Here is a 22,933-nt window from a genome sequence, read left to right as displayed (position 1 = left end):
TACTCCTAATAATAAAGATTAATTATTAATGGTATCCAAGGAGAAGGTAGTTTGTTGTTAGTAAAACACTAATAATAAGGAAAAATATCGGTCTCAAATCAATCAGAGAATATCTCCAAATCATCAAAGAGTCAGAGACTAGGAACCCTCATACATTGCTGTTAGGACTGGAAAATGATACAATCACCTTAGAAAACAGTTTGGAAGTTTCTCCAAAAGCTACACATAGAACTATCAAACAACCTATCATTTTCACTTCTAGGTATCTACCCAAGAGAAATGAAAACATATGTTCACAAAAGACTTGGACATGAATATTTACAGAAATGGTATTCATAATAGCCAAAAACTAGAAACCTAAATGTTAATCAGGGAATTCCCTGGCGGTCCAGTGGTTAGGACTTGCGCTTTCATTGCCAGGGCCTTGGTTCAATCCCTGATCAGGGAACTAAGCAGGGCCAAAAAAAAATAAAAATTAAATGTTAATCAACTGGTAAATAGGTAGACCAAAAATAAATAAATAAATAAAATGAAATTCTATTCAGCAATAAAAAGGAATGAATTAATGACACATGCTACATCATGGATGAACCTCAAAAATATTATGTTGGGCTTCCCTGGTGGCGCAGTGGTTGAGAATCTGCCTGCCAATGCAGGGGACACGGGTTTGAGCCCTGGTCTGGGAAGATACTACATGCCATGGAGCAACTGGGCCCGTGAGCCACAACTACTGAGCCTGCGCGTCTGGAGCCTGTGCTCCGCAACAAGAGAGGCCACGACAGTGAGAGGCCCCGCGCACCGTGATGAAGAGTGGCCCCCGCTTGCCGCAACTAGAGAAAGCCCTCGCACATAAACGAAGACCCAACACACCCAAAAATAAATAAATAAATAGATAATAAATTTATTTAAAAAAAATATATTATGCTAAGTGAAAGAAGCCAGACACAAGAGATCATATATTGTATGATTCCATTTATATCAAATGTTCAGAAAAGGCAAATTTATAGAGATGGAAAGTGCATTAGTGGCTTCCTGAACGAAGAAGTGAGGATTAGCTGTAAATGGGTATGTGGAATCTTATTAAAGGGATGAAAATGTTCTAAAACCGATTTACAGTGTTGGTTGTACCATTTGATAAAATTACTAAATTGTTAAGGTGTACACTTGAAATGAATGAATTATATATGAAAAATATATCTCAGTAAAATAGGGTTTTTTTAAAAAAGTCAGAACATCAGAGCTGCAGGGAACCTTGCCAAAACTCTCTACTTATACAGCTGAAGAAAGTGAGGCCCCAAAGGGTTAAGCAACTTGTTTAAATGTCACCCAGCTAGATCACGACAAAAGTAAAAAAGAAAAAAGACCAAAATCCAGCCTCACGTTCCCACCCAGTCCAGTGTTACCTCTACTAAAAATGCTCAAGGAATTTTTAAAAATTATAATAATTACATAGAGTTCTTTGTGAAGAGTTCTAGAAGTATCAAAATCTGAGAACTGAAAAGAATGATTGATTAAAACATAACAAAAATGTAATGAGAATGGGACGTTCAGAAAAAATAAAAGCTAGAAAAACTCGTTTGCCGTCTTTGAAGCCATATAACTTACTTTCAAAACTGGTAATAAAAGAAAAAGAACTAAGCATTTTTTCTGCCTTTTCAATAGCAGCTGTATTTCAGGGTAACTAAATGTTGTCAGTTTGTGAAAGAAAGCTTCTCCTATACAGAAGAATGCAAATTAATAAATGTAGATGGAATGAAAGAATTAGAAATTATCATTTTGGAACCCATAATACAATTAAGATTCAGGCAAGAATTATCAATTATTAAGGCCATTAAGTGAGTGGTTGATGGAGAAGTTGGACATTTGTAAAAAATAACATCTCACAGATTTTGTTTTAAGGTTTAACAAAACACAGAACTTTATATGGAGGAAGATCAAAATTAAACTAATCAAGCCTTTAGCATTAATGTCCCAGTTTATTAGAAATTCAGGTACTAGAATAGTAAGCTAAACACCAAGAGAAAGTAGTCAAACAATTACAGAAAGGGAGATATTCTACAGGACAATAAGCCTCCTCTCTTTAGCTAATCAGAGAGACAAAAAAAGAAAAAAGTGTGTGTTGGGCGGTGACTATTCTAGATTAAAAGAGACTTGAAATACAAACAAAAACAAGTGTGGTCCTTAATCGGATCCTGGTTTGGACAAAACAGCTATAAAGAACATTTGGGAGATAACTAGATAAATTTGAAGATGGGTTATTAGATAACAGAAGTTATTTAAGTGTGATAATATTATTTTTGTTATATAGTAATATGCTTTTAGAGATGCATACTAAAGTACTTATAAGTGGGAGATCCAGACGTCCATGGTTCACTTAAAAATATTTCAATGAGTTTAAAATATAAAAAAGTTAAATCCAAGTCTCAACTTCCTAATTCACTGCTGTTTCTATTAGTGCTCATTCATAAAAATATAATAATAATTACATAGAAAAATCTCTTGCAGACAAGAGGTTCAGAGAAGTGAGCTACCATGAAGGCTAGCTTTTTTCTTTTTTTTCTACAGGTACCAAAATGAAGATAACACATCACTGGCAACGTGGTATGTGCAAGACACCAAAAGTCATCAAAGCACCATGAATGGAGAGTTTTGCCTTCAAAGAGCTAAAAATATCTAGTAGAACAGCTTCTTGGAGTTAATCACTAGAAAACTAGGCTGTTCCAAGATCATAGTTAAGGCTTTGAAGCGGCAGCCTCACTAAAGCAATCCTCAATTATTACATAAAATCACTTACTCCTTTTCTGACTTCACTGCCCCTTACAATCAGTTAACTACTTCCCAAGTTGCGATGAAGTTAAGATACACTCTTTCGAAAATCCCTCTCTCAAATTAGGGGCGCCAAGCTAAAGAAAACCTTTACCATAACAATCAGCTTCTTTACACCTAGGGCCTCAAAACCCGGAACTCGGAGCCTCTCTCAAACCGCGGAGAAGAGGCTGATTATCAACCAACAAACCTAACTCATTTGCCTTTTTTTCTCCTCTCCCTCTAAATCCAAAGGGTGGCGCTGTCCTCACTCCTTCCCCACACACCAGGTGTACGCGCAGGTCCACTTCGAGGTCCGAACAAGGAATGGGGGGAGTCCACTCGCGACCTCGGTCCGGCCTCCAGCCGCCCCGCCCCGCGCTTCTCCTCTACGCGACGCAGCCCCTCCGGGGAAGCCCGCGACTGCGCCCGCTCCCCCTCCTTAGCGGCTCTCTCTCAGAAACTCGCAACAATACTCTGGGCAGGTGGGACGGCTGACAAAGACCCAAGCCACCACTCTGGCTCTTGAGTCCTCAGCCCAGCAACAGAGAAACGTATAATGAGAAGCGTCACGAGCCCTTGCACCAACGCGAGTTCCGCCACTTCCACCGCCTGAGCGCCCAAGTTAACCGACTTACAGACTTGACGGAACTCGGCGGCCTCTGTGAGACGGGAGGGGGCGCCCATCGCCGGCACCACCAGCACTTCCCGCCCCGCCCCGCCCCGCCCCGCCCCGCCCCGCCGGTCGGCCTGCCTGCGTCAGGTATCACGTGCTGCATCTCCCTTCCCTACAGTCAATCTGGCGCTCCCTTCTTCCGGAAGTCGCGCCCAGTCACGCAGGGCTCCTCCCACCATCGGTGACGTCAAACTCAGCTCCTACCACTGCTCTGCCTCCGCCTCCAGGCGCGGGGAGGGCTGCCGTTTCCTTACAATAAATCCTGCCGCTTCCGGGCCCCTAACCAGTCCAAGCGAGGGTTTTGAAGTTCCTGAGTGTGCAGGCCTCGGATGCGCATGAGTAGAGTTTGAGAGGCCAGAGCCTGACTATCTGGAGGCCACCCCCGCAGAGGCCATTCCCCCTCTCCGCAACTTGTGCTGCACTTGGTTCCGCCGAGACCCACAACGGTTCCGCCCCCTTCTTCCTTGTCATTGATGTTGTTGTTCTTGTCAGTGCCGCAGCCCCGACCGCCGGGAGCCCGAACCCGAGCCGGGCCCGCCCGGGTGGCGCGGTGGCGGCGGCAGCGGCTGCGGCTGCAGCAGCTGCGACGGCTGCGGGGGCTGCTCCGGGGACTGCGGGGGCGGCCGAGGACCGGCAGCCGGCGGCGGGGCCGAATGGCTCTGTGCGGGCAAGCGGCAGGCGCCGCGTCGCTGCCCAGCGAGCTAATCGTGCACATCTTCTCCTTCCTGTCCGCGTCCGACCGGTTACGGGCCTCGGCCTCCTGTTCGCACTGGCGCGAGTGCCTCTTCTACCCGGCTCTGTGGCCCCAGCTCCGCATCTGCCTCCGCGTCTCGCCCTCGGAGCAGCCACGGCTCGAATTCCTCATGCGCAAGTGCGGCTGGTTCGTGCGAGAGCTGCGCGTTGAATTCGCCGCGGAGAATTACCTGAGCGGCGGAGGCGGCCCGGGCGATGGAGGCCGCGTCGACACCGGGACTGGCGGGGAGGAAGTCGAAGCCCTGCAGCTTTCAACCCGTTGGCTGGAAGTGCTACGCACCTACTTAGAGCTGGTGCTGTGCGTGCTGGTCAGCATCCGGAACAACAGGTAGGCTCTTCGCGGCCCGTGTGTTCAACCTTCTCTCCCCGCTCCTCCTCTCCCGGGGCGCAGGGTCGCCTCCTTCCTCACACCTCGAAACAGAATCAGTGCGGATACGCCCCGCCCGCCTCAGCGTTGCTCTTTTCAGTGACTGGGGGTGTCAGTTCTAATCCGGCGATTCCTTTGAGGTGGGAGGGCGTAACGGGACTCATCATAATACTTTATAAACAGTGAGGGACTTAGTGTTTATCAGACAGCACTCCTGGCGCCTTCCAGGCACTGTCTCATCCATCCTTTCGGTAGCAGTGGTATGGAGTTGACAGGCGCCGTCATTCTTCATTTTTCGGGTGGGAGAGCTGAAGCTTGGAGGGTGAGGCCCAGAGTGAGTCTTGGGAGAAACAAACCATAATCCGGTTTTTTTGTTTCTGAACCTATCCATTCAGAATAGTTCGTGGTGGGGGAAGGAGTAGGTATGCTACTGGTTTCTCATAGTTACAAGACTCTCCTTGCAAAAAATCTTTGACAGCCATTTTCTTACCGGGAATAGTTTTGATTAACTAGGCCAGGCACAAAGAGTAGGAGGAGTGTTTGTTAAAGGGATTGGGGAACAGCCTGATCATCAGGATTGGAAGTCCCTCCCCTTTGCACCTCCAGACTCAGCTTATCCCCAGTGATTCACCTAAAAGTAGCACAGTACAGCTTGGTGTTTGCGTGTGTTGGGGGAACTGGCCGGTGTCTGCAAAGAGTAAGCCCTAACGGTAGTGGTTTTGCATCAAGACTTTACTGTAATTCTGGGGCTAACTTCCTATGTTCTGGCCCATTGTCCTAATCAGTATTTTCCATTATTTATCTACCGCCCTCTCCAAAATTCCTATTAATGTAGATTTTCTGTGTCTGGATATTCTAACTAACCTTGCAATTTAAACTATGAGGTAGAGGAAAGCTCAAAAGTTCAAAAAAGGAACAACTTAGCAATAATAGTTTAGCAGTTTGCAAGTACTTTCACATTCACTATCTTATTTGATCCTTTCAATGACCCTGTGAATTAGTCGGGACAGCTATTATTATCCCTATTTTGTAGAAAGGAAACTGAAGCAAGTGATGTGCAGCATTGTTTTTCTCTAAGAGCAGTGTTCTTCCTTTTGCAATAAATACATTATGTTGAACAGGATGGAGTGAAGGTCCTGGTTTAATGCTAGGTAAGATAGATAGATATGTACTCTTAACTCTGTGTTTGAATCACAAGGGTGGGAGATAAGCATATAGCTCCAAGTTGTATCTGGAGCATGGCGTCATCGTTCCAGTGGGCTGTGTATTTCCCCAGCTTTTCACACCAAGCCATTTCATTTCGTTACTTTAATTTTATGTGGCAAAAGAGGCTGTTCAAGGCTGTAAGTTGGTCTTGATCAGGTTAGAGACTCTTTGTCAGAGTTGAATGTACGGTTCGAGGCCCAAGTGACCTAGAAGTCAGAAAGATTCAGTAAGTGAGCACTTACTACTGATGAGACCGATGTGGGGGGGTGGGGTGGTTTGAATTCAGCAAGTATCAATTAGATTTTTCTTGAGATCAGATAGCAGTTCTGAGCAGCCATCTAAAGATGCGTGTCTTTTGTCCCAGTAAGAACAAGTCTTGCAAAGTGCCTGGTTCCTTTTAAGTGTTTTAATAACTGGATGGATAAAGGTTATATAGGCAAAATAGTGGTACATCACATCTTTGCTTTTTCTCTCCCTCCCTTCCTCACCCCTACCACTTTTTTTTTCTGCTGTATTGAGGTACAATTGACAAAGTGTACCTACCCCTTGTATTAGCATCCCAATCTACTTGTCTCTAAGACTATCCTATAAATAATCTTTATATATTTGGTAAGAAGTTGATCTCAACTTTATTTTTGAAAATATCTTGAGATACTCTAGTAATATTGGAAGTATTAATATGGATGTTAAAAACTTAAAGGAAACTAGTTTTATTTAAACAAATTTGAAAATGTTTTAAACCAAGTTGTTTTTTTGGTAACTCTGATAAAGCCTATTCTTATTTCATTCCATAATCATTTAAACATCAGACTCAGGTTCAATGAAGACTCAACCATTTTGTAGATAGAAAAGGGGGATATGAAACCTACCAAGTCACAAGCTTTCTGTTTCCAGGCTTTGTGTTGAATTTCTTTAAATAATTCATACAAATCAGACTGTTATTTTGTTGTATTCAGTTATTTTCATGTCTTTAAAGAAAAGAACTAAAACCATAACCTTGAATTGTGGGAACTTTTCAAGGGTACTGTTCTGAGAGGATAATTGGCATTTTGTTTTGCTTGATTCCTGGGTTTCATGTACACACGTACTGTCAAGAGTGACTGTAGCCACCTTACCAATATCTTAGGTGTTCGGAACAACTGATGAGTATCAAAGAGGTACAAAAATGCCTCACAGAGGGTAAAATACAGTCCTCTACCTTCAGAGCTCACTTCTCTACAAGGGGCTAGGATACCTACCTTCTTAATCAACAGTAAAAGCAGAAATAAAATAAGTACTCATTCAACTGTATTAGAGGTTAAATCGGCTGAGTTTCTTCTATAATTGTTCTACAGGAAATTGTACTTAGAAGTTCAAAACAACAAATTTAATTACGCATTTTTAGGATTTAACCTGTCAAGTTGAGTACTGCCTATTAAAATGCTGTATTTCAGACTCCTTAGGACAAATGAGACTTCATGGACAATAAGATTTATGATAATAATAGCTAATAGACTCAGTCACTAAAAATACTTATTCTTAAACTGTAGGCATAGGTACATTGTCATCATCTGGTTTATGCTTTCCTGGACTATATAAATATTTTGCATAAACCTTTTTTGGATGAAATACTATTTGGGGGGCAGTACTTTTTTAAAAGATGCAGGCTAGAGAGATTTTGTATAAGGGTGATTTTCTTGTTACAACTCTACTTACATGTATCTAGATTGATACATGTATCTAGATTGACCAATTTTATGACTATGCCTGCTTATATCCCCTCTTGGTAGTAGAAGGTCTATTAATAATTCTTAGATTTGGTTTGCTGATTTGGCACCTGCAGTGAGTGAGAGTCTTCTTACCTTTGTATTGTTTTTTCAACATCAGTCTACTAAGACCCAACAGCTGATAAGGCAATTTAAAAATACATCTTAAAATACATTAAAAATTCTTTGGACATTTCATATTACTACCTAAGAAGGTAGGAAATGTCTTGAAGGTATTATCTCCAGCAACCCTGAGCCTTATTTTTCTTGAAGTACTTTTCCCCATCATGGGGTAATAAATACATGTGATAATAACATTTCACTTTTGAGAGCTTAACTTTTATTATTTGCTTTAAAAAGCCCATTTACAGAATATGTATACTAAAACATATTGGGATTCTGACCCGTCCTCGAGCCCCAAGAGATGGTTGCCTTTAGAGAAGAGATACCATACCCAACAGACTCCTTGCCTTAAAACTGACAAATTTAAAGTGGCTCCATGGGGATAGCTTCAAGGTCATTGAAAAGGAAGGAGACTAAACTGCTGAAGAAACTAATCTCCTCTGAGGGCTGCTGAGAGGAATTAGGGCTCTCTTTAGTCCATAGGTCCATTCTTACCATGACTGAGAACTGATAGAGGATAGGAAGATAAAACTCAACAAAAGATTGTCAAAGTAAAATATTTTTTATGTGTTAAAAGAAGCTGTTGAGCAGCTTTTGAATGAAGGGATTAAATTATTTCCATTTTAATGTGTTAGTTCCGAGGCAGCCTTGGAAGAGTTCACCCAATTTGATCAATTTATGTATGACCTAAGATGATACTTATAAAAAAGTCTGGTTTTTTTTCCCTCCAAATATTGAGAGCTTACTATGTGCCAGAGCAGTGAAGACAAGCTCCCTGTTTCCATGGTTTCAACATTCCAGAGGGAAAAGATAGGCAGAAACAAGTAAACAAAGATTATTTCGGTTGTGAAAGTAAGAGAAAATCTGAAAATAAAAGAGGACTATGTAATAGTGACTAGGTGGCAACATGAGATAGAGTGGTGAGGGAAAAACCTCTTCTGCAAAGGACATTTGAGCTGCAGCCTGAACGACAAGAGTCACCTATCTGAAGATCTGAGAAAATAGCATTCCAAGCAGAAAAAAACAGCACCAAGGCCTTAGGCCAGACAAATTTGGGGCCTGTTGGAGCAATAGGAAAGAAAGTATGGCAGGACCATGTGAAGGGTGAAAAGTGGTGTCACAATGAGCTCTGAGATGTAGCAGGAGGAAGGAATGGTGCTGGTTAGGTGGGCTTGTGGAATAAAGTTTGGACTAGATCTTAAGAATAGAAGAAGTCATTGAAAAAATTTTAAGGACAAGCGTAAGGTGATCTAATTTGCATTTTAAGACAATCACTGGTTGCTGTGTAATGAATGAATTTTAAGAATGAACAGAGAGGAAGCAGGGAGACTAAAGGGAAGCTGTTGCAATAATCTAGGCAGGAGATGATGGTAGCCTGGAGTATGGTGGAGGAAAAGAGGATTTTAAAAAGTGAATGGATTTGGAATATATTTTGGAAGTAGAGCCAAGAAGACTTGCTGCTGGGATGTAGATAGAGGAAGGGAAGAATCAAATATTTTTCATCATTTCTCTGTAAAACTCACTCAGTTTTCTTGTCCTTAGTACTGTTAAAATTATCTTTTAATAATATGTTAAATAACAATTTTAAATGTGTCTTATTTAAATAAACCTTTTTTTAATAACATCTGGGATTTGAGGATGATGATAATTCTTAGATGGTAATTGAGTAAGTGAATTTGTAAAGCAAATTCTGGGAAATTACTTTTAATTAATGGATCCTAAGAAAGCTAATAAGGAATACTGTTATAGCCCCGTGACTTATTTCTGGAATCTCTAAAGCTGTGCCACTAGCCACATATAGCTATTTAAATTTTAATTACTTGAATAAAATTAAAGATTCAGTTAGTTGTACTTGCCACATTTCAAGTGCTCCATAGCCATATGTGGCTAGTGGCTACCATTTTGGACAGCATAGAATAGAGCATTTCCAGCATGACAGAAAGTTCTATTGGACAGCACTTCTCTAAAGTGTTTGTTTTCTTTGTTTGATTTGGCTGTTGTCATTCATTAACGTTTCTGAGAGGAGGAAATATGTTACCAAAAAGTGTTATGTGACTGTAAACACATTTGATATTGAACATAGACTAAGAAAATTAGAAGTGATCTGAAAGAATTTCATGCAATGATGTAGATTATTTTAGCTTTTATCAGTTCAGAAAAGGAAAAAAATTGCATTCTTTGAGCTCCTTTACATCATTGAGAAAGACTTCAACCGTTTTAAGTGCATCTTTTTAAAGTACCAAGTTCTTACATATTCTCCTTTTCCGTAGTTAATTAAACTTAGCTGTATTAACTCTAATTTAAGGTGGCTGTGTTTCACATTTTTACACTGATACTACTTATTACATCAAATAAGTAATTTTGGATCCTCTGAAATGAAAGGAAACACGCTAGAGTTTCTGCCACGGATAAAGTTTGCCGATTCTGAACCACAGAAGAGAGAAAAGGTCTTCATGACCAAGACATCAGAAGCCTTTGGGTCTCAGTTGTACTAAACAGTCCAATGGAAATCCCAGAGAAAGATGAAGAGTTTTCAGCACTCTGCAGTTAGACCTTGAGGAATATTTCTTAAGCTCATAGGATGTTAATATTGTTTTCAAAGAATTGCCCAATCTAACACATTGAATCTATATGTTGTAGGTTTTTGTAAAAGGCTGTCAAAAATTGTGTTGGTTGTTTGATTCATAGGGAAATTCTTACGCTAGAAAGAGGATATCTCTTTTCAGTGATTTTTTTTAAAATTTTTATTGGAGTTTAGTTGATTTACAATGTTGTGTTAGTTTCAGGTATACAGCAAAGTGAATCAGTTATACATATACATATATCCACTCTTTTTTAGATTCTTTTTCGCATACAGGCCATTACAGAGTATTGAGTAGAGTTCCCTGTGCTATACAGTAGGTCTTTATTAGTTATCTATTTTACTGAATATATATAGTAGTGTGTATATGTCAATCCCAGTCTTCCAATTTATCCCTGCCCCCCGCAACCCCCTGGTAACCATAAGTTTGTTTTCTGCATCTGTAACTCTATATCTGTTTTGTAGATAAGTTCATTTGTACCCTTTTTTTTTAGATTCCACATATAAGCAATATCATATGAAATTTATATACATATATATTGAAGTTGTGTGTTTTTTTTATTTCTTTTTAAAATTTTTTTATTGAAGTATAGTTGGTTTATAATACTGTTAGTTTCAGGTGTGCAGCAAAGTGATTCACTTGTATATTTTTTCAGATTATTTTCCGTTATAGGTTATTACAAGATATTGAATATAGTTCCCTGTGCTGTACAGTAAATCCTTGTTGCCTATCTATTTTATGTAAAGTAGTTTGTATCTGTTAATCCTGTACCCCTAATTTATCCCTCCCTGCCTCCTTTTCCCCTTTGGTAACCATAAGTTTGTTTTCTACGTCTGTGAGTCTGTTTCTGTTTTATATATAGATACATTTGTATAATTTTTTAGATTCCACGTGTAAGTGATAACATATAGTATTTGTCTTTCTCTGTCTGAATTACTTAGTATGATATTCTCTAGGTCCATCCATGTTGCTGCAAATGGCAATATTTCATTCTTTTCTATGGATGGGTAATATTCCATTGTGTATGTATGCCACATCTTCTTAAACCAATCATCTGTTGATGGGCACTTGGGTTGTTTCCATGTCTTGGCTTTTGTAAATAGTGCTGCTATGAACATTGGGGTGTTGGTATCTTTCCAAATTGGAGTTTTCACTTTTCCACACATATGCCTAAGAGTGAGATTGCTGGATCATATGGTAGATCTATTTTTAGTTTTTTAAGGAACCTCCCATAGTGTTCTCCATAGTGGCTGTACCAATTTACATTCCCACCAACAGTGCAGGAGGGTTCCCTTTTCTCCATACCCTCTCCAGCATTTATTGTTTGTAGACTTTTTGATGATGGCCATTCTGACTGGTGTGAGGTGATATCTCATTGTAGTTTTGATTTGCATTTCCCTAATAATTAGTGATGTTGAACATCTCTTCATGTGCCTCTTGGCCATCTGGATGTCTTCTTAGGTCTAAGAAGACCTCTACCGAACTGTCTGTTTAGGTCTTCTGCCCATTTTTTGATTGTGTTGTTTGTTTTTTTGATATTGAGTTGTATGAGCTGTTTGTGTATTTTGGAGATTAACCCCTTGTCAATCACATCATTTACAAATATTTTCTCCCATTCCACAGGTTGTCTTTTGGTTTTGTTGATGGTTTCCTTTGCTATGCAAAAGCTTTTAATTTGATTAGGTCCCATTTGTTTATTTTTGCTTTTATTTCTTTGCCTTAGGAGACTGATCTGAGAAAATATTGCTACAGTTTATGTCTGAGAATATTTTGCCTATGTTCTCTTCTAAGAGTTTTATGGTGTCATGTCTTACACTTATGTCTTTAAACCATTTTGAGTTTATTTTTGTGTATGGTGTGAGGGAGTGTTTTAACTTCATTGATTTACATGTAGCTGTCCAGCTTTCCCAACACCACTTGTTGAAGAGTCTATCTTTCCTCCACTGTATATTCTTGCCTCCTTTGTCGTAGATTAATTGACCATAGGTGCGTGGGTTTATTTCTGGGCTCTCTATTCTGTTCCATTGATCTATATGTCTGTTTTTGTGTCACTACCATTGTGTTTTGATTACTGTAGCTTTGTGGTATTGTCTGAAGTCTGGAAGGGTTATCCCTCCAGCTTTGTTCTGTTTCCTCAGGATTGCTTTGGCTATTCTGGGTCTTCTGTAGTTCCATAAAAATTTTAGGATTATTTGTTCTAGTTCTGTGAAAAATGTCATGGGTATTTTGATAGGAATCACGTTAAATCTGTAGATTGCTTTGGATAGTGTGGCCATTTTAACAATATTAAGTCTTCCAACCCAAGAGCATGAGATACCTTTCCATTTCTTTTAAGCAACTTCAGTTTCCTTTATCAGTGTTTTGTAGTTTTCAGTGTATAAGTCTTTCACCTCCTTGATAAGGCTTATTCCTAGATTTTTTTTTTGGTCACAATTTTAAATGGGATTTTTTTTTACTTTCTCTTTCTGATATTTCATTGTTTGTGTAAAGAAATGCAACAGATTTCTGTATATTAATTTTGTATCCTGCTACCTTGATGAATTCACTTATTCTAATAGTTCTTGTATGGAGACTTTAGGGTTCTCTATGTAGAGTATCTTGTCACCTGCAAATAGTGACAGTTTTACCTCTTCTCTTACAATTTGGATACCTTTTGTTTCTTTTTCCTGTCTGACTTCTGTCACTAAGACTTCTAGTACAATATTAAATAGAAATGGTGAGAGTGGGCATCCTTGTCTTATTCTTGAATTTAGCGGAAAGGCTTTCAGCTTTTCTCTGTCGAGTATTATGTTAGCTGTGGGTTTGTTGTAAATGGTGTTTATTATGTTGAGATATGTTCCCTGTATACCCATTTTGGTGAGAGTTTTTATCATGAATGTGTGTTGAATTTTGTCAAATGCTTTTTCTGCATCTATTGAGATGATCATGTAGTTTTTGTCTTTCCTTTTGTTTATGTGGTGTATCACGTTGATAGATGTGCATACGTTGAACCATCCTTGTGACCCTGGAATGAATCCAGCTTGATCATGGTGTATGATCCTTTTTATGTATTGTTGGATTTGGTTTGCTAATTTTTTTTTGAGAATTTTTGCATCTATATTCATCAAAGATACTGGCCTGTAATCTTTTTTAGTAGTGTCTTTGTCTGGTTTTGGTATCAGGTTGATGGTGGCCTCATAGAATGAACTTGGGAGTGTTCCCTCCCTTCAATCTTGTGAAATAGTTTGAGAAGGATAGGTATAAGTTCTTATTTGTATGTTTGGCAGAATTCTCCAGTGAAGCTGTCTGGTCCTGGACTTTTGTTTGCAGGGAGGTTTTTTTTTTATTACAGGTTCTATGTTCACTTTTAGTGATCAGTCTGTTCAAATTATGTTTCTTCTTGACTCAATTTTGGTGGGCTGTGTGTTTCTAGAAACTTATCCATTTCTTCTAGGTTGTCCAATTTTTAAGTTGTATGTTTTTCATACAACTTAAGTATGTATATTAATATACTATGTGTATAAAAACTATGGTTGAAAAGATAGGCGCAAATCACAGGTCTTGAGAAGAGAATTTTCACTTTTCTGAGCAAATATGTTATTTTAGAGGTATTCCTAGTGTGTAATGTACCTGAAGACTGATCTACACTATAAATCCGTGATGTGTGAGGTATAGATAAAAAGCCCCTAGTTTTTGTCATGAATTAAGGTAAATAAACTATTCAACATATTTATTGAATGCCAGGCCTTGTTCTAGTGACTGGGGATACAGCATTAGTTAAAAAGCCATGCCATCATAGAGCTTATTCTAGTGGGAAAACAAGACAAATAAATAAAATATGTAGTATCACAGTTGGTAATACATGCTGTGACACAAAATGAACCAGTGAAGGGAGATGGGAATGTTGGAGATGGGAAGGAGTGTTGCTGTGTAAAATGGGGAATTTAAGGAAGGTTTTAACTGCTGAAGTAGTATTTGAAGGAAGGGAGGGACTAAGCCATGTGTGTCTCTCTCTCTGGAAAGTGATTCCTGGGAGAAGTAGCAGTAAGTGGAGGAGTGGCTCTGCAGTGGGACTATGACTGGCATGGTTAAGTAAAACAGCATAGAACCAATGAGATGTAGAAAAGGTTAGCCAAGTAAGAGGGAGAGGTGATATGGAAATCAGTAGGCCTTTATTGGGCTTTTATAAAGACTTTGACTCTAAGTGACATGAGGAGCCATGAAAGGGTTTTGCGACAAGGAGTGACATGATCTAATAGTTCAAAAGGAATAGTCTAGCTGCTTTTTTGGGAATAGTTTCTAGCAGGACAAGGGTAGAAGCAATGAGCTGGTTATGAGGCTATTGCAGTAACCCAGACAAGACATGATGGTGGCATGGACCAGGGTGGGAGCAGTGGAAGTGATAAGTAGTCTGATTCTGTATTTATTTTTATCTGGAGGCCTTCTAGAAGTAGAATGTAAGTATAAAAAATTAGATACAATTGCTCAGCTAACATTACAGTGCTCTTTTAATTGCTACTCCCTAAATATATCTATAAAGATATTTCCTTTGGCTGTTTTTATTCATTTTGTGTTTAAAAAAAAAAGAGAGAGGAAAAAAAAAGAAAGGAAATACCTAGGCTTTGGACACAGTTTATTTTCTGAAAGCATGGCTTATCTTTGATATTTAGCTCCTTTACCACCAAATACTTTCAAGCAGTGCCCAGTTCATATAGGCCTTATGTAAATTAGAATCAGTTTATTGAATTTCCCCAGAAACTTCCGGGCCTTCTTTACTGCAGTCATTTGGATTTTTTTTTTTTTTCTCCTCTTCTCGTCCCTCACTTTCCTGCTTCATGTGAACCCATTACTCCTTGGAATTTGCCTAAGTCTGGCCCACATATGGGCTGTGGGTTCAAGATGGTAGGACTAAGTGGAAAAGAATAAGCAAGTGGTACTCTGCACAAGGCTTCTTCCCTTCCTTTGTCCCAAATCACTGGTCTTATCACTGTTAATGCTAGGTCAGGTAAATCTGTTTTTCTATCCAAAAACTCATCATGTGTACTCTTCTATTACATCTCTTAAGTGGACAAGGAAAAAGCAGGAAACAGGGGCCACACTTGAGCTACCTTTTAACCTGGTTTGTTACTCAGATGTTGCTGGTAACTTCCAAAAAGGATCTCATTCTTAGAAACCTCAAAAAAGCAACTTTGGTTCAAGGCAAAGAAGAAAGGCTTCACCTGAGGCAAGAGACTTTTGTCTTCTGTATCTTAGATCCACCTTCTCAAGCCACACAACTTCTCCGTACCAAAGTCCTAGTAGAGTCACCACCATGTTCATGGGGCTGGGTAAGGCCCAGTCATATTGCCAGTACTGCAGAGAGCTGAGTGGATGTGTTCTTGATGGTCCTTAAAATCCTAAACTAGTTCTCCCAGAGAAACGGCAGTATTGAACAACCATATGAGGTAGGCAGCAGTATTATCTCTATTCTAAGGATGGTGAAACTGAGACACAGGGTAGTTAAGGGAGCTTGCCAATTACACAATTAGAGAAATGACTGCCTTTTTTTTCTAATACTTTAATGAAATTTTTGAACACATGCAAAAACTAGACAATGAACCTATCACCCAGATTCAGTATTTAAAGATTTTTGCCACGTTTGCTTTCTTTTATCTGTACTGAAGTATTAGAAAGGAAATCCAAGATATAGATGTCATTTTACACTGCACACTTCAATATAAAATTCTGAAAATTATGGACATTTTTATATATAACCACAGTGGCGTTAATACACTTAACAAAGTTGTCAATAATTCTTTAGTCTCACCTGACTTTTCTTTAATTAGTCTTTTTAAAACCTTTATTTCCACTCCAAGAGTCTAAACTCATAGACATTTGTAACTTAATCACAATAACTTTTCATGTAATTGGCACATAATTCATATTTTGATAATTGAATGAGCAAAGAGTAGGAGAGCAGTCTGTAGACTAAGTTTCTAAATTATAAGTACTTAACAACCTGACTTCACTCTGTATCCGGAACTGATGACTTTTAAAAATAGGATTGGGGCTTCCCTGGTGACGCAGTGGTTAAGAATCCGCCTGCCAATGCAGGGGACACAGGTTTGAGCCCTGGTCCAGGAAGATCCCACATGCCACGGAGCAACTAAGCCTGTGCGCCACAACTACTGAGCCTGCACTCTAGAGCCCGTGAGCCACAACTACTGAGCCCACGTGCCACAACTACTGAAGCCCACGTGCCTATAACCCGTGCTCCACAACAAGAGAAGCCACCACAATGAGAAGCCCACACACCGCAACGAAGAGTAGCCCCCGCTCGCCACAACTAGAGAAAGCCCACGCACAGCAACAAAGACCCAACACAGCCAAAAATAAATAAATAAATAAATAAATTTTTTTAAAAAATAAAAATAGGATTAAAGAAGAATGCAATTAGGTTGAAGAAATTCATTCTCTTTTTGCAATAGTATTAGATTGATTATCAAACACTGTTTATGATTTTGTGCTGTTTCACAGCACATCTTAGGATTTGCAAAGGGACTATTAAGTAGGTTGTATCCTATTAATATTTCCATAGGAACAGAGCTAAGTTAAATTGAAGAATTAAGATGAAAGAAAATATTTCTAACCAACTGAACTGTTTTCCCAGTGTGTTTTTGTTACATGCCTTTTGAGCAAAGGCATGTTGTGGACATTGTGCAGGAAAGAACTCAGTATTGTATACCTGGAACTAAAACAGAGATCTTCCAGACAGTCTCCTTATATTAACTTGTTAAAGTTTACTAACATGCAGGTCGTTAATTTTTTTGTTAATGATTTTGATGTGAATTAAGCTCTTATGAAGGTGAAAGCTATGTAAAGCTAATCTAAAGTAAAAATTCACCAGAGGTAATTCTAGTAAAATGTGAAACATCCTTTTACAAAATTGGAATAATAATATATATGTGGTTTTGAATAAACCTTTAGCCAGACTCATCAAGAAAAATCTCAAACAATCTAAACTTGCACCCAAAGAAACTAGAAAAAGAAGAAAAAACAAAACCTAAAGTTAGTAAAAGGAAAGAAATAATAAAGGTCAGAGCAGAAATAAATGAAATAGAGACTGAAAAAACAATATAAAAGATCAATGAAACTAAGAGCTGGTTCTTTGAAAAGATAAATAAAATTGATAAACCTTTAGCCAGACTCAGCAAGAAAAAAGAGAGAGGGCCCAAATCAATAAAATCAGAAATGAAAAAGGAGACGTTACAACCAAACACTACAGAAATACAAGGATCCTAAGAGATTACTACAAACACAACTATACACCAACAAAGTGGACAAGCTAGAAGAAAAGGAAAAATTCCTAGATATGTGCACTCTCCCAAGATTGAACCAGGAAGAAACAGAAAATATGAACAGACCAATGACTAGTAATGAAACTGAATTTCATTTTTTTAAAAAACTGCCAATAAACAAAAGTCCAGGACCGGATGGCTTCACGGGTGAATTCTACCAAACGTTTAGAAAAGAGTTAACACCTATGCTCTCAAACTGTTCCAAAAAATTGCAGAGGAAGGAACACTTCCAAACCCATTCTCTGAGGCCAGCAGTATCCTGATACCAAAGTCAGAAAAAGACACCACCCTGATACCAAAACCAGAAAATGACACCACAAGAAAAGAAAATTACAGGCCACAGTAATTTTCAAATTTGTGTGTTGATCACTGATCAACATAGATGCAAAAGTCCTCAACAAAATATTAGCAAACTGAATTCAACAATACATTAAAAGGATCATACACCATGATCAAGTGGGATTTATCCTAGGAATGCAAGAATGGTTCATTATCCATATATCAGTCAATGTGATACAACACATTAACAAATTGAAGAATAAAAATCGTGTGATCATCTCAATAGATGCAGAAAATGCTTTTGACAAAATTTAACATCCATTTATAGTAAAAAAAACTCTCCACAAAGTGGGTGTAGAAGGAACATAATAAAGGCCATATATGACAAGCCCACAGCTTATCATGAGACAGTGAAAAGCTGAAAGCATTTCCTCTAAGATCAGGAATAAGACAAGAATGCCCACTCTCACCACTTTTATTCAGCATAATATTCAAAGTCCTAGCCACAGCGGTCAGACAAGAAAAAGAAATGAAAGGAATCCAAGCTGGAAAAGAAGAAGTAAAACTGTCACTGTTTGCAGATGACATGATACTATATATAGAAAATCCTAAAGACACCACCAAAACCTATTAGAACTCATCAATGAATTCAGTAAAGTTGCAGGATACAAAATTAATGTGTAGAAATATGTTGCTTTTTTATATACCAACAATGAACTATCAGAAAGTGAAATTAAGAGAACAATCACATTTACCATCACATCAGAAAAAATGAAGTAACTAGGAATAAATCTAACTAAGGAGGTGAAAGACCTGTATTCCAAAAACTATAAGACATTGATGAAAAACATTGAAAAATGACACAAATAGAAAAATGTACCATGCTCATAGATTGGAAGAATCAGTATTGTTACCATGCTACACAAAGCAATTTACAGATTCAGTGCAATCATTATCAAAATACCAATTACATTTTTCACAGAACTAGAATAAATAGTTCTAAAATTTGTATGGAAACACAAAAGACAATGAATAGCCAAGGCATTCTTGAGAAAGAAGAACAAAGCTGGAAGTATCACACTCTTTGATTTCAAACTATACTACAAAGCTACAGTACTCAAAACAGTATGGTACTGGTGCAAAAACAGACACATAGATCAATGGAACAAAACAGAAAGATCAGAAATGAGCCCACACTTATATTATCAACTAACTTACAACAAAGAAGCTAAGAATATACAATGGGAAGACGTATAAAGACAGCCTCTTCAGTGTTGGGAAAACTGGACAGCTACATGCAAAAGAATCAAACTGAACTATTTTTTCACACCATATACAAAAGTAAACTGAAAATGGATTAAAGACTTAAATGTAAGACCTGAAACCATAAAAAGTCTAGAAGAAAACATAGTATGCTCTTTGATATCAATCTTAGCAATATTTTTTTGCATATGTTTCCTCAGGCAAGGGAAACAAAAGCAGAAATAAACAAACTGGACTACATCAAACTAAAAAGCTTTTGCACAGCGAAGGAAACTATCAACAAAACAAAAAGGCTGCCAACTAAATAGGAGAAGATATTCACAAATGAGATATCCCATATGGGGTTAATATCCAAAATATACAAAGAATTCATAAAACTCAACATCAGAAAAACAAACAACCCAATTATTAAATGGGCAGAGGAGCAGAACAGACATTTTTCCAAAGAAGACGTACAGATGACCAACAGGTACCTGAAAAATGTTCAACGTCACTAATCATCAGGTAAATGCAAATCAAAACCACAATGAGGTGTCACCTCACACTTGTCAAAATGGCTCTTATCAAAAAGGCAACAATAACAAGTATTGGCGAGGATATGGAGAAAAGGGAACCCTCCATGCACTGTTGGGATTGTAAATTGATGGGGCCACTATGGAAAACAGTATGGAGGTTCCTCAAAAAATTAAAAATAGAACTATGATATGATCCAGCAATTTCATCCCTGGGTAACATGGTAAAGAAAAAAACTTTTAAGGGTATCGTATATATATTATATACATATATATGTGTGTATATATGACAACTTATTTTAAAGTTTATAAGAAGAAGCAAAAGATCTAGAATAGCCAAGACAATATTGAAGGAGAAGAACAAAGTCAGAGGACTGAGACTACCTGACTTGAAGACTTACTGTAAACTATACTAATCAAAACTGTGGAATTGACGAAAGTCTAGATAAATAGGTGGAACAGAATAGAGAGCCCAGAAATAGACACACATAAAGTCAACTCATCTTTGACAAAGAAGCAAAGGCAATATAATAGAGAAATATAGTCTTTTCAACAAATAGTGTTGGAACAACTGGACATCCACATTGGGGGAAGAAAAAAAGAATCAAGACACAGACTTTATACGTTTCATGATAATTAGCTCAACTTAGGATCACAGACCTAAGTGTAAAACACAAAACAACTCCTAGAAGATAACAGGAGAAAACTTAGATGATCTAGGGTTTGGTGGTAACTTTTTTGATACAATATCAAAGGGATGATCCATGAAAAGAAGAATTGATAAGCTGGACTTCATTAAAATTAAAAATTTCAGTCTGTGAAAGACACTGTCAATGGAATGAAAACCCACAGACTGGGAGAAAATATTCATAAAAGACATCTGTTAAAGGGGTATTGTCCAAAATATACAAAGAGCTCCTAAAGTTCAATAATAATAAAGCAAACAACCCTGTTAAAAAGTGGGCCAAAGACCTTAATAGACATCTCATCAAAGAAGATATATAATTGGCAAATAAGCATGTGAAAAGGTGCTCCACATCATATGTCAAATTAAAACAACGAGACACCACTACACACCTATTAGAATGACCAAAATCCAGAACACTGACAACACCAAATGCTGATGAGGATGTGGAGCAACAGGAACTCTAATTCACTGTTTGTGGGAATGCAAAATGGTGCAGCCACTTTGAAAGACAGTTTGGCAGTTTCTTACACCACTAATTCTCCTCCTACCATATGATCCAAAAATCATGCTCCTACCCAAAGGAGTTAAAAACTTTTTTTGTCCACACAAAACCCAGCACACAGATGTTTATAGCAGCTTTGTTTATAATTGCCAAAACTTGGAAACATCCAAGATGCCCTTAAGTAGGTGAATGGATAAATAATCTGTGGTATGTCCAGCCAGTGAAATAATATTCAGCAGTAGAAAAAAAAAAAAGACCTGTCAAGCTGTGAAAAGGCATGGAGGAAACTTAAATGCATATTAGCAAGTGAGAGAAGCCAGTCTAAAAAGGATATATACTGAATGGTTCTAACTATATAACATTCTGGAATAGACAACTATGGAGACAGTAAAAATATCAGCAGTTGCCAAGGGCTAGAGGGAATAGAGGGAGAACTAGGTGGAGCACAGAGGATTTTTTAGGGTGGTGAAGCTTTTCTGAATGATACTGTAGTGATGTATACATGTTATTTTGCATTTGTACAAACTCATAGAAGGTATGGCATGGAGAGTGAACTGTAATGTGAACTGTGGGCTTTGGATAATATTGATGTTTAAACGTAAATTCATCAATTGTAACAAATATACCACTTTGGTGGGGGATGTTGATAATGGGAGGTTATGTGTGTATGGAAGTAGGGGGTATAAACCTGAGAAATCTGTACTTTCTGATCAATTTTGCCATGAATCTAAAATTACTTTAAAAATAAAAAAAGATGTGTATATATGTTTAAAATTCTTCTCTAAAAGATGATTAGATCAATAAAGCATCTTCTGATAGTTTGTTTTCAGAGAATTAAACTTAGTATACCAAAGCATGATTAGCCTTGATATTGTTCATATCGCAGTCAACTTTGTGTATTAGTCCATGACATGAGAATTATCTTGGTTTTATTTGAAGAAAATATGGGATTTTAAAATACCAGGATTTAACTAGCCTGCTTTCTTAATAGACAAAAGAAATTTATAAATTCCACATGCTTTCCACCCACTTCCCAACTTGAATCTGAAACAAATTACTCTCTATTTCGGCAGTACTCCTTTGCATTTATGATTATTTTCATATGCGAAGGGCTTCTGACTCAGAAGCAAGAAGATTCTTCATTAAGAAGAAAATAGGGGGACTTTCCTGATGGTCCAGTGGTTAGGACTTCACCTTCCAATTCAGGGGGTGAGGGTTCGATCCCTGATCGGGGAGCTAAGATCCCACATGCCTCACGGCCAAAAAACCAAAACATAAAACAGAAGCAATATTGTAACAAATTCAATAAAGATTTTAAAAATGGTCCACTTCAAAAAAAATCTTTAAAAAAAAAGAAAATAGGAAATAATTAAGACTTCCATTATTAAATTAATCTTATACCAGTTTATCTGTGAAATAATCCAACAAAGTAAATGAAATTTGCCCATTTGCTTAGAGTTTTACTTGGTATTTATGTAGGTTTTACAGGAAAATACAAATATAAATTATCCTTAGAGAATCCTAAATTGAAATCACCCTGGGAGCTAGTATGAACAGTACCAAAAAAAAAAAAGTGCCAAATTTAAGAGGCCTTATTATTTATTTATTTATTTATTTATTTTTGTTGCTGCGCACCGGCTTTCTCTAGTTGTGGTGAGTGGGGGCTACTCTTTGTTGCGGTATGTGGGCTTCTCATTGCAGGGCTTCTCTTGTTGCGGAGCACAGGCTCTAGGCGCGTGGGCTTCAGTAGTTGTGGCATGTGGGCTCACTAGTTGTGGCTCGCAGGCTCTAGAGTGCAGGCTCAGTAGTTGTGGCGCACGGGCTTAGTTGCTCCACAGCATGTGGGATCTTTCTGGACCAGGACTTGAACCCGTTTTCCCCTGCATTGGCAGGCGGACTTTTAACCACTGCGCCAGCAGGGAAGTACCTAAGAGGCCTTAGGTTCTTTGAGAGGTTAACTGAGCAGACAGTCCAGCACTTTTGTGAAGAAAAGGTTGGGCTAGAATTTTTTGAGGATGATTAAACACTATATATATGACAAAGTTCTTTAAGAATTTCCAAAGTAAAGCATTTTAACTTTGACCAGAAACGGGGAAACTCATGTAATTTATGGGTT

General features: G+C 38.2%; 1 protein-coding gene across 2 annotated transcripts in view; it reads left to right on the top strand.

Annotated features, from left to right (window-relative positions):
* The first annotated feature begins 3,800 nt into the window (after positions 1–3,800).
* Positions 3,801–22,933, top strand: part of FBXO33 (F-box protein 33) — a 32,037-nt gene continuing 12,904 nt past the window's right edge. For both annotated transcript variants that reach the window (XM_036843258.1, XM_036843257.1), the window contains exon 1: positions 3,801–4,562. In XM_036843258.1, coding sequence (XP_036699153.1) covers positions 3,955–4,562 — 608 coding nt within the window. In that variant the 5' untranslated portion in view covers positions 3,801–3,954. The remainder of the gene's footprint in view (positions 4,563–22,933) is intronic.

The sequence above is a fragment of the Balaenoptera musculus genome, chromosome 2 (genome assembly GCF_009873245.2).
Source record: "Balaenoptera musculus isolate JJ_BM4_2016_0621 chromosome 2, mBalMus1.pri.v3, whole genome shotgun sequence".
Taxonomy (NCBI): domain Eukaryota; kingdom Metazoa; phylum Chordata; class Mammalia; order Artiodactyla; family Balaenopteridae; genus Balaenoptera; species Balaenoptera musculus.
The sequence above is the reverse complement of the archived record's forward strand: the minus strand, read 5'-3'. Positions and strand labels throughout refer to the sequence as shown.